Here is a 13226-nt window from a genome sequence, read left to right on the forward strand (position 1 = left end):
AGGATGCATTTTATCCACAACTAAATACTTCTTTTAAAAAGCCTATGCATCAAATTCTATCAGCCAATGTTGTAGAACTGACAAAAGTTGAATGTAAGACCAATTATCATTGTCATTGTCAACATAAAAGTAAGACTAAAATTCATAAGTCAAAGAAATAGCAGTTATTCCAGAGGTGGGTGATTTGGGGAGAAGAAAGGCTGAAAGAGGAGAGAACTGCAGGATACAGCATATCTCCTTGTCTACGCATCCAGTATGCTAATTATACCTTATTCAGAGACGGACTTGTAATCACAAGCGCCCTGGTTCTACTGAAAGATATATTCAAATATTTATTTTGTCCAGTATTCCTGAAATCTATATATCATCACACACTACAATGGAATTCGGAGGCAAGCCTCCAGAACCTCTACACATGAAGAAAAATAATAAAGTTTCCATCTTCAACCTACATTTTCAAAAAAAAAAAAAAAAGAGGAGAAAATAGACCCAAAAAATTTAAGATTCTTCATGAAAGGCTCTGCCCTGCAGACTATCAATGTAGGTGCTGAGACTTATGGGCAACCTTTGGGCAGAGTGCAGGGAATCTTAGGAAAGACGTGGGAAACAGTAATCTGGAGAGGACAGGAACTCCACAAGGAGAGCAACAGAACCAAAAATTCTGAGCACAGGGGTCTTTCCTGAGACTGATACTCCAACCAAGAACTATGCATGGAGATAACCTAAGACCCCTGCACAGATGTAGCCCATGGCAGTTCAGTATCCAAGTGAGTTCCATTGTAGTAGGAACAGGGACTGTCTCTGACATGAACTGATTGGTCTGCCCTTTAACTTACTATGATACACATCACTAGACAAAATTAATTCTCTCGTGGATTATGAAATGAACACTCTCATCTTAGACAAACAAATCCCTTGCCCAGCACTGACTTGGGGTTATACAAAGTAGAAAACCCAAAGGTAACCTGGCTTGTGAAAACAAATAACTGAAGTGATGAAAATTATTATGTCAGTCGGATCCATGAGTATTTCACAGTGCAGATGGTGGTGACTTAAATCTGTGGAGAGTGTGTTTTGTGGGTGGGGGTGGAAGAAGCTTTCCAGTGCTTGGCAAAGTTTTCAAACAGTTTTTCTCTGGTCAAGAGCAGGCAAATCAGGAAGCTCTTTTACCCCAATGAGCTTCCTCTGTGCACCGAGAAGTAAAGAAAAGGCAGCTGAGTCTGCAGACCACATCAGATCACTGACCTACCAGCTGGATGGTTGATAGAGATTTGCCTCCTCCTGAGTGGTCATTTGATTCAGGGTTGAGCGCAAGGCGGTGGTCATGTCCCACATGGCCGTTAGCCAATGGCAGGCTCTGTAAGGTATGCAAAGGTAGTCAGAGGCAAGAAACACACGCGTATAGACTTCTTCAGTTCCATGGCTCTATTCAACATTTTGTTCATCAAAGTTTTGGGGAGGACACATTAAAATACCTCCTGGAACAACCTCATAGTGATGAATATGTAATAAAAAATCTTGGGAAAGCATTGCACGTACTCAGAATGCACTAACAATGTGACTTCAGAAACTCTAGCTGTGATTGAAAGAGGCTGAAATGGAAGTAGTTAAGATTATCACTTTATTTGCTAAAATTGCAGTTTTACAAAATTTTATTTGTAATTCTCTATGATATAGGAAAGAAATGATTATCGATTGTATTGTACCCTGGAACTACTAAGATAATATCTCCCTAACTACATTATTTAATAAAACATTTGTGAACATTTGAACATCTGTACTCCTTTTATTGCATCCAGTAACATGGACCATAAATTGTATTATTAATTGTTATTGTCATTATTATTCCTAAATGTGCCTCACTTATGCATGAGATACAGAACTTGTGTGGTGGTCAGAGGAATACTTTGTAGATTTTACGCCCCCTCACTCCCCAAACCCAAAATGATTTACTTTTTAAACTAATCATGAAGGTAAACAGAAAATTGCAACAAGAATATTAACTGCCCACTGATGAGCTTTTAAAAAACATTAAGAGCTACAATTAAGAACATGTTAGTCAGAATGAGCTGCTTCTTGTTGAAATGACTGTGCCTTCCCTCACACAGATGAATCTGTGAAGATGTCACTACTTTTTTCCTAGTATTGGGGATTGAACACAGGTTCTTGCACATAGAGGCAAATGCTCTGCCACCAAGCTGATCACTAGTCCTTTAATTTTTTAACTACAAGTTAACTATAAATTAAATTAATTCAGTCAGTTAGAGATAGCCTAGGGCGGCCTTGAACTCTCTATATAGATGAGGATGCTCCACTCCCCAGATGCTGGGGTTATAGTCATGTGCTACCACGCCCAGTTTATATAGTACTGGGGATCAAATTCTCAGGGCTTTATGCAAGCTAGGCAAATACTCTACCAACTGAACTACATGTCTAGACTAATTAATTAATTCGTGTTTAAGAGTTTCCTCCGTAGCCCAGGTTGGCCTTGAAGTTGTGATCCTCTTGCTAGCCTGTCCAGTACCTGGGATGAAAGGCATGCACTTCCACATACTACTTACTGTTGCATTTAGACAAGTATTTCTGGAATCAAGATACATATAATGAGGCCTCAACACAAAGGACAAAGGAGACATATACCTTGGCATTTGGTGACACAAGAAGGATAAAACATTTTTCTATCAAGAAAAATCCATGGATGCCTCCAAGTAGTCCCAACAGCTTCCAAATAAGACCTTGGCTTTCATGAGCATGCCCAAGCTCTGCTTCCTGCTTATGCAAACCAAGAACCTAAAAAGAAGAGAAAGAAACAGAGAAAGAAGCAAAGAAAGGCTCAGACCAGGGAAGCAGGTAGACTAACAGTACTCCTCCAAATCCAGTCCCCCAGTCTTATCCCCAGTTTGTAGCAGAACATTTGTGGCCTCAGTCTCCCACCTCTGTTTCCATCTCCCATTGATCCCACAGATCTTCCATTCCAAATTTCCCTCCCCCACTTACTACTTTATCACAGCCCCCAATCCAGCAGGCACTACTAAGAACCCACAGGCTACTCCAGCCGGGAAAGACAGTAGGCTAACTTTACTTTCCTCCTCTTCCCAAAGGCCAATCTCCCTTTTGCATCCCCAGCTCTGTGGTAGACCTTCTGCTGCAGCCTCTCCTCCCTCCCTGTCCTGTCTCCAGCTGAACACAGATCTTCTCCTCCAACCCCCCCCCATTTACCACTTTATCCCAGTCCTCAAACCCAGCAGGCATTCTCAGAGAACCCATAGGCCACTCCAGCCTTACTGCTCCATCCTTGTTGCCAACTCTGATGCACCACTCTTGTAGTTTCACCCCATCTCTGTAGCAGACCATCTGCTGTCCCTCACCTCTGTCCCCATCTTCAGCTGATAACTCAGAGCTTCTCCTCCAACCTTCTTCTCCACTCATCCTCTTATTCCAGCCCCAAACTCCAGCAGGCTTTCTCTGGAAACCCACCAGCCAAGTATGACAGAGAAGTAGGTAGGCAAGCTTCAGATCTTCATCTTTCCTCCTCTCCTTCATATCCAATTCTCCAGCCTCATCTCCAGCTCCCTAGCATACTATCTGTTGTGGCCTCTCGTCACTTACTACCTGCTGTCGTTCCCAGGGGACTGGTAGAACAGCCTGCTTTCCTCTCTCATGCAGACCCTCCTAGCCCATACCCATCCCTATGTGTTAGCTCCTAATACACATTTTATGTAGAACCCCCCAGTGACCATACCTATCAGAGTGCCAGAAAAAATTCCTGTCGGGCAACACATAGCCACTACATCCTGAGAGCCAGAAAGAGCAACAGAAACCATGGGGCTGGAGTAGAGCATCCACACAACAAAGGCAAGACCAGTTATTAGCACCTAGAATACAGTCTTCCAAACTCAGATGTCTAGAAGCCAGCATAAAAATGCAATCAGTAACAACCAGGAGAGTATGTCTCTACTAGAAGCCAGTAACCCAACTGCAAAAGGCCCTAAAAACTGCCATATAGCTGAAACACAAGACAAAGACCTTAACATAGCTTTTATGAATATGATAAAGGTCCTTAAAGAGGAATTTTTTTAAAAAAGTAAAGAAATCTATATAAAGCCCAGGACCAGATGGTTTTAACACAGAATTTTACCAGACTTTCAAAGAAGAGTTCATGCCAATACTCTTCAAATTATTCCATAAAATAGAAACATAAGGAGATTGTTAATTAATTATATGAGGCCACAGTTATCCCTATAATAAAACCACTTGAAGAAGAGGTTTTCAATCTGTGGCTGTGACCCCTTTGGGGGTCATATATCAGGTATCCTGTATATCACATATTCACATTACAATTCAGAAAGTAACAAAGTTAAAGTTATGAAGAAGTAATGAAATAATTTTATGGTTGAGGGCCACCACAACATGAGGAACTTAAAAGTGTCCTAACATTAAGAAGGTTAAGGACCACTGACTTAAAGACCCAACAAAGGAAGAGGATTACAGATTAATATTCCTTATCAATATAAATGTGAATATTCTCAATAAAGTATTTTCAAATTCAATCCAAGAATGCATAAAAAAGATTATCCACCATGATCAAGTAGGCTTCCTCCCAGAGATGCACAGATGGCTTAACATATGTAAGCCAATAAATACAACCCACTATATAAACAAACTGAAAGAAAAAAAATCACAAGATCATCTCATTACATACAGAGAAGGCCTTTGACAAAATTCAATACCCTTTCATGATAAAAAGTCCTGGAGAGATTAGGGGTACAATGAACATACCTAAACATAATAAAGGTAGTTTACAGCAAGCCCACAGACAAGATATACTTAAATGGAATAAAAGTCAAAGCAATTCCACTAAAATCAGAAACAAGACAAGGTTTTCCACAGTCCATTCAGATGCAATATAGTGCTTGAAGTCTTAGCTACAGCAATAAGATGATTTAAGGAGATCAAGGAAATACAAATTGGAAGGGAAAAAGTCAAGGATTTTTCTTTGCAAATGGTATGATAGTATACATAAGTGACACTAAAAATTCCACTGGGAAACTCTTATAGCTGATGAACATTTTCAACAAATTATATATATATATATTTAACTGTATATAAAATTAACTCAGAAAAATCAGTAGCTCTTCTGTATCCTAAGGACAAATGGGCTGAAAAAGAAATCTGGAAACAACACAATAGCTTCAAATAATATAAAATATTGTAAGTAATTCTAATCAGGAAAGCAAAAGACTTCTTTGATAAAATCCTTAAGAAACTGAAAAAGATAACAGAAAATCTCCCCATGCTCATGAATTGGTTGGATTAATACAGTAAAAATGGCCATTTTACCAAAAGCAATCCATAGATTCAGTGCAATCCTCATCAAAAACCAACACACACACACACAGGAAAGCTAAAACAATCCTGAATAATAAGAGACCTATAGAAGGTATCACAATCCCAGATTTCAAGTTGTACTACAGACTCATATTAATAAAACAGCATGGTATTGTCACAAAAACAGATACGTTGATCAATAAAATTCATACATAAATCTACATACCCACAGACACCTGTTTTTTTTGTTTTTTGTTTTTTGTTTTATAAAGAAGCCAGAAATACATAATGGGAAAAAAAAGGATCCTGGTCAAACTGGAAGATTGCATGTAGAGGAACCCAAATAAATTCATAATTAAGACCTTGCACAAAATTCAACTCCAAATGGATCAAAGACCTCAGAATAAAACCAGATACACTGAATCTGATAAAAGTGAAAATAGGGAACAGCTTCGAACTCATTGCACAGAAATAGTTTAAACAGAATAGCATTAACACAGGCACTAAGATCAACAATTAACAAATGGCACCTCATAAAAATTAAAAGCTTATGCACAAGAAAAGAGCATCATTTGTATAAGGTGGCAGCCTATAGAATGGGAAATGTTTTACCAACTACACATCTGGTAAGTGACTAGCATGAAAAATATGTAAAGATTCTCTACATGCATTGTCCTTGGTTGGGGTATCAGTCTCTGCAGGGTCCCCAGGGCTCAGTTTTTATGGCTCTGTTGGTCTCCTTTTGGAGCTCCTGTCCCTCCAGGTCTTTCTTTCTCCCCCTGCTTTCATAAGATTCCCTGCACTCTGCCCAAAGTTTGGCTATACCTGGCTCAGATGTAGCCCATAGATTCGGTCTCCAAGTGTGGTACCTAGATAGGGGAGCAGGGAATTTCTCTGGCATGAATTCAGTGGCAGCCTTTGTGATCATCACACGGGGGTGGAGGTGGAGGCGGGGCTGGTGCAGCCTTGCCAGGCCACAGAGGAAAACAATGTAACTGCTCCTGATGAGTCCTGATAGGCTAGTGTCAGATAGAAGGGGAGGAGGACCTCCTCTATCAGTGGACTAGGGGAGTGGCATAGAGGGAGAAGGGAAAGCAAGGGTGGGATTGGGAGGAGATGAGAGAGGGGGCCACAGCTGGGATACAAATTGAATAAATTGTAATAAATGATTAAAAAATTAATATATATATATATATATATATATATATATATATATATGGAACTCAAAACACTAGCTATCAAAAAAATAACCCAATTAAAAATAGGGTACAGATCTAAACAGAATTCTCAGTAAAGGAAACTCAAACACCTGAGAAACACATAAAGAAATGTTCAACATTTCTAGGCATCAGGGAAATGCAAATCAAAATTACTTTTGAGATTTCATCTTACACCTGTTAGAATGGCAATGCCAGCTAATGTTGACAAGAATGGAAAGGGGAAACACATCCATTGCTGGTGCAACTGCAGCCTGTACAGCCACTGTGGAGATGAGTGTGTGGCTACCTCAGTTAAAACGGAATTGATCTACCTCAATCCGGCTTTGGGATATTGGAGCAAGGCTCTACCGTCATCTGCAGACAACCATTCTCCCTTTAAAAGACATCTTCTTGGCCTTAGTGGAAAGTGAATGTTGATAATGGGCTAAGTGAATGTTGATAACTAAGCACGAGCTGCCCATCGTGAGCTGGGTGTTATCTGACCCACTAAGTCATAAAGAAGGATATGCACAGCAGGAATCTGTTATTAAATGAATGTGGTATATACATGATTGGGCCCAAGCAGTTTCTGAAGGCACAAGCAAGTTACAATGCCGTTTGCAGCCAAGTATGCATCCATAGCCTTGTGGGGTGTTCCCTGTGATCTGCTGACTGAAGAAGAGAAGAACAAGGCCTGGTTTCCTGATCATTCTGCACGTTACGCAGGCGCCATCCAGAAGTGGACAGCTGCATCATTACATCCCTTTTCTGGGCCAACCCTAAAAGACACCAGTGATGAAAAACCTTCCCAGTGGGCAGAACTTCAGGTAGTACACATGATCATACATTTTGCTTGGAAGGCTAAATGGGCAGATATGTAATTGCTCAGTGATTCATGAGCTGTAGCCAATGGATTAGCTGAATGGCCAGGGACTTGGAAAGAACATGCCAGGAAAATTGGTGAGAAAGATATCTTGGGGAAGATGTATTTTGGATAGATGTCTTCAAATGGGCAAAGGGCATAAAAATACTTGTGTCTCATGTAAATGCTCATTAAAAGATGACTTCAGCTGAAGAGGAATTCAATAGTCAAGGAGAAAGGATGACCCAGTCTTTAGACAATCAGCCTGTTTCCCCAGCTATTCCTGCCATTGCTCGTTGGCCCCATAAACAAAGTGGTCATGGTGGCAGAGATGGTGGTTACCCAGGGGCTTGACAACATGGGCTTTCACTCACCAACACTGACTTGGATAGAGCTGTTGCTGGGTGCCAGATCTGCCAACGGCAGAAACTAACACTGAGCCCCAGATATGGCTGTCACCACTCCCCAGGTTGACAAGCCAGAGACCTGGTGGCAGGCTGACATTGGTCCATTTCCTCCAATGGAAAGGATACCACTGTCTCCTTACTGGAGTAAATACTTATTCTGGCTATGGATTTGCCTTTTCTGCATATAATGCTTCTGTCAAAACTACCACCTGTGGACTTACAGAATGCCTTACCACCATCACAATATTCTGTGGAGTTCCATTGCTTCTGACCCAGGAACTCACTTCATAGCAGTGAAGTATGACAGTGAGCCCACAACCGTGGAGTCCCCTGGTCTTAACATGTTTCACACCATCCTGAAGCAGCTGGCCTGACAGAAAGATGGAATGGCCTTTTGAAGACACAGTTACTGCATCAATTAGATGCAGCAGCCTGGAGGGCTGGGATGAGGTTCTTCAGGAGGAGCTTTGAATCAGCTCACAGTTGTAATGGAAGTTTTGGTTTCTTTAAAAACTAAAATTATGTTATGTAAATATGTTTTTGTTTTAATCCCAAGTGTTGGATTTTGGTTGGGTTATAGTTTGTCCACAGCTGTTAATTGTCTAATGCACAGCATGGCTTTTGCCAGCTGTTAACAGCCTGCCCCACGCAGCAGAGACAGAAGCTAGGTATCTGGAGTATAAACATGAGAGCCGAGAAAGAGAAGGTATGGCTTGCAGCATTAGCATGTGGTGTGTGGCAGTTTGAAGAGACCAGAGATGGATGGTGTGGTGTTTTGGAGCAGACAAACAGGAAGAAACGCTTTGGGGTGCAGCAGTTTGGAGCAGACTGCTGGCTGTTTGCTGTTGACCAAGATTGGTATATCCCCAAAGACCCTTCTACCCTAAACAGCTGGGAGAAGTAAAGGGGGTCTATGCTCCCTTTCCCCTAACCTCCCTCCTATGTAGGGTTAGGAGGCTGGAAGGAAGGTAGAGGCCTAAACACCTCAAATAAAGTAGAGTTTTTAAAACGAGCACTACAGCCAGTATATGGTACAGTTTCTCCCACAGCCAGCATCTACAGGTCCAGGAATCAAGGGATGAAAAGGAAATCTTTCCACCCACTATCACCCCTGTGGCCCAGTATGAAAAAGTTTTCTCCCTGATCCATGACCTTAAATTCAGCTGGCCTAGAAGTTTGGTTTCCAGGATGGGAAGGACTCCTGCCAGGAGCTACAACAAATATGTCATTGAACTGGAAGCTCAGGTGTCCCCTGGCTGCTTTGGGCTTCTAATGCCCTTAAACCAACAGGCTAAGAAGGGAATAACATTGTTAGGGTGATTGATCCAGATTAACATGGGGAAATTGGATTTCTCCTCAACAATCTAGGCAATAAAAATTACTTTTGGAGTACAGAAGAGACTTTGGGATGTCTCTTGGTGCTACTGTGTCCTGTGATTAAAGACAGTGGGAAACTACACAGCCTAATCCAAGCAGGATGACAAAGGTCATGGCCTCATCAGGAATGAAGGTACGGGTCACTTCTCCAGAAAAAGAGCCAAAACCTGCTGAAGTTCTGGTCAAGGATAGAGGAAATATAGAAGTGGTAATAGAGGGAGGCAGTTATAAATGCCAGCTGAGGACTTGTGGTCAGCTACAGAAATGAGAAATATAGTTGACGTAAGTGTTCCTGTCATGTTCTGTTAAGAATGTGTTTGCAGAGATGTGTGTTTTCCTCAATTTCCTTATCATGTTATGAAACATCAATTAAGAGAATATTAATGGTTACCATATTTAAATTTGAGATTCTAAAAGAATGTCCCTCAAGGAACACTGCCACCTGTTATAAATTTATAACATGTTTGCAGTTGTATATGGGATAGTTATAGCATGTTGGATATAATTATAACCTGGTTAAGTATATAATGTGTTTGTGATTGTGTGTGGAATGTTATATGTGCTTAGGCATTGTTATGACCTGGTTATTGTTTTCATTTGGAAATTAATCACAACATAAGAAGATACAATTATGTGTCAGGTTGACAAGAGGTAGACATGTGATGGCTATTCTTGGTTGTCAACTTGACTACATCTGTAACTAAAACCCAAAAATGAAGGGCACATGTCTCAGAGATCTTTGTTTAATTTGAAGTAGGAAAATCTACTTCTTATCTGTACCTTTGAAGCAGGAAGACACACCTTTAATCTGGATCTTGAAGAGAAAAGATCTACCTTTAAACTGGGCCTATATAAATATACTATATAAATATATATAAATATAGTATATAAATATACTATATAAATAAACTGAAAGCCTATATAAATATAAGAAAGAATAAAGTTTTTATTCTTTGCCTGACTGCCCTTGCCTTGCTAGAAAGTCCATGCCTTTGCTGGCACTAGAGCCTACTTCTTCATGATTCCAGAATATATTAAAAACAGCCTGAGACATCCAGCCTTGTGGACGGAGTACCTACTGGATTCTTGAACTTTCTAATTCCAGTGGATAAGCCACTGCTGGATTATTTGGACTGCAGCCCGTAAGTCATTCTAATAAATCTCCTTTCTGTATTTAGAGATTCTTTATTCTATAAGTTCTGTTACTCTATATGGTTCTCAACTTTCTTACTGCTGAGACCCTTTAATACAGGTCCTCATGCTGTGGTGACCCCAACCATAAAATTATTTTCATAGCTACTTCATAACTGTAATTTTGCTGCTGTTATGAATTATAATGTAAATATTTTTGAAGATAGAGGTTTGCCAAAACGGTTGCGACCCACAGGTTGAGTACTTCTTCTCTAGAGAACACTGACTAATACAACCACTCTCAGACATTTACCCAAAGGATGCTTTATCCTACCATAGAGACACTTGTTCAACCGTGTATAGTGTTGCTCTATTCATAATCACCAGAAAGTGGAAACAATATTGATGTTCCTCAACAGAAGAATGGATAAAGAAAAATGTGGTATGTTTCCACCATTTACACAACAGACCATCACTCAGACGTTAAAAAAAATGAAATCACGAAACTGACTGGTAAATAGATGGAACTAGAAAAAATAATTCTGAGTGAGGTAACCCAGACCCAGAAAAGCAAATATAGTGTGTATTCACTGTATGTAGAAATTATCTGTTAAGTCAAAGATAACCAAGCTATAATCTGTACTACCATGGAATTTAGACATAGAGTAAGGTACTGGTATAGGGGTGGGGGGACAGATAGATCTCCCTAGTACAGGGAAATAGATGGCTATGGATGGATGTGGGAGACTAGAACTGATTATCAAGCAGAAAGGGGGAGATTAGAAGGGAATGAAGGACATCTAATATTAAGGGCCATTTGAAGGATAGTATAAAGACCTAATCCAGTAGAAGCTTCCTAAAATATATACGTATATGAAGATGAGCAAAATGAAATCACCAAACAATGGGAGAGACACAGCCCCCAACCAGACATTTCTTGTCACCAAGTGAAGCTTTCAGTACTGGAATTAGGTTACATCTAATTAGGTTGTTAGCCAAAGGGGTCCCGTGGGGACCCCAAGGAACCCAGGCTGTTGCCACGACTATAGGATGTTTTCTACAAACCGATGACAAGGCTTTCATTGTTAAGCCATCACCTGTACAGCCCCCTGAACATGGAGAAGTGGAGCTGGTGCCTACGTAAAGACCGCATTCCTATAGGCAGGCGTCTTTGGTGCAGGAAGGTACTCTTCGTGCTATCAAAAGAGGAACATAAACACCAAGCCAACTACAAACCCTTTCACTACAATGGTGCCTGGCCTGCAAGATACGGTAGGGCAGTGATGGCACAAAGCTGTGGGAGTAACCATTCAGTATCTTATTTGACTGAAGGCCCAGTCCATGAGATGGGACACATACCTGACACTGAGTGAGTGACCAAGAACTTGAGACTACATAGCCAAGGGATAGACCTAGGGTAAAACCAAATACTGCTATTTTGAAAAATAATAATAATAATAATGATAATGATAAATAAAATTACTCTCACTGACATTGCGCTATACTCATAGATTAGTGCCTTCCTCAGTTATCATCAGAGAAGCTTCCTACTGCAGCAGATGGGAACAAAAACAGAGACCTGCAGACAGACAGTATGCAGAGCGAGACCTCAGAACACTCAGCCCCAAATGGAGTGTCTCCATCAAATTCCTCCCCTCAAGGCTCAAGAACCCTGAGGAAGAAGAGGCAGAAAGAATGTAACAACCAGAGGGTGTGGAGGACACCTAGACAACAAAGCTCCCCAAACCAGCATAACTGATGTCCCACGTGAGCTCACAGGGACTGTGGCAGCCTGCACAGGGCCTGTACAGGTCTGCACCATTTTGGGTCCTAGAGCTGAAAGAAGTCATGGACACGAGACCCCCTCCCAAACCCAGATGCTACCTCCATTTGATAGTCACTTGCAAATAAAAATTTAGCTTCCTCCAAGGGTTTCTCACGAGGGAAACAGACTACTCAAGGGTAGGCTGCTTGCCCAGCAGTAGATGGCCAACTGAAAAGGAACTCAATAGCATCTTAGTGGGTTCCTTGTCTTATATAATTTTATCTTATTTTTATTGTATTTTTCTCTCCTTATACCCTGCAGTGCTTTTCATATATATAAAGCCTTCCAGTTTAGTGTTTGTATAGGATTCCTGAATGTGTGGATGAGTGAGTCCTTGAGTCTTGTGTCTTGTCTTAGGTTCTTTTCCCTGTTTGTTTTGTTCAAATAGAACAGCTTAGTTTTTTTCTTTTTATCTTATATTTTATTTTATTAGTATCCCACAGTAGCCTGTTTGTTTTTTAATGAGAGGCAGAAGTGGGAGGGGTAGAGGTGGCGATCTGGATGGGAAGAGATGTGGGGAGGATCTGGGAAGACCAGAGGGAAACCAAATCAGGATTGTTACATGAGGAAATCAAGCAGTTTCAAGAAAGAGAAAAAATTAAAACTGAAAGAAGGAATAACTTTCAATGACCTACATATTGAAGAGAAATCCTGGAAGTTTAACGAGTTCAACTCTCAGTCTGTGGAATGTCATGACAACTAAAATCATTAAAATTTTAGTACGGTGTGTGAATGTCTCCATTATATGGTATAATCAGTATCAAAGAAAATGGAAACAACAGAAAACAAAGCCAAACTTTGAATAGCTTCTGCTGATGAATATCCAGATGCCAGTGCTCTGTTCTAGAACCTCGGTTTGATTTTACCTTCTGTCTTTGTCTGGTTTCTTCTCAGGAGCTCTGTGTGTGTAGTAATGTTTCATAAAATATCAATGAGCTCTACCATAGGACACATGCAAGGAGCAATGTGTCCCCATGCCCCACTGGAATTAAACATTCAATTCAGTTCTACCTGAATAGAGAGATCTACCTGAAAATCAGCACATCACACTGTGTGTGTGTGTGTGTGTGTGTGTGTGTGTGTGTGTGTGTGTGTGT

The 13226-nt window shown here is 40.7% G+C and overlaps 1 protein-coding gene across 1 annotated transcript in view; it reads right to left on the minus strand.

Annotated features, from left to right (window-relative positions):
• Slc39a12 (solute carrier family 39 member 12) overlaps positions 1 to 13226 on the minus strand; it is an 89877-nt gene that overhangs the window by 34749 nt on the left and 41902 nt on the right. The window contains exons 8-9 of the mRNA XM_055593807.1: positions 2641 to 2790; positions 1250 to 1357 (exon numbers count right to left, since the gene is read on the minus strand). Of these exons, the coding sequence (XP_055449782.1) occupies positions 1250 to 1357; positions 2641 to 2790 (258 nt within the window). The remainder of the gene's footprint in view (positions 1 to 1249; positions 1358 to 2640; positions 2791 to 13226) is intronic.

The sequence above is a fragment of the Psammomys obesus genome, unplaced genomic scaffold, assembly GCF_907164565.1.
Source record: "Psammomys obesus unplaced genomic scaffold, mPsaObe1.curated_primary_1811, whole genome shotgun sequence".
Taxonomy (NCBI): Eukaryota; Metazoa; Chordata; class Mammalia; order Rodentia; family Muridae; genus Psammomys; species Psammomys obesus.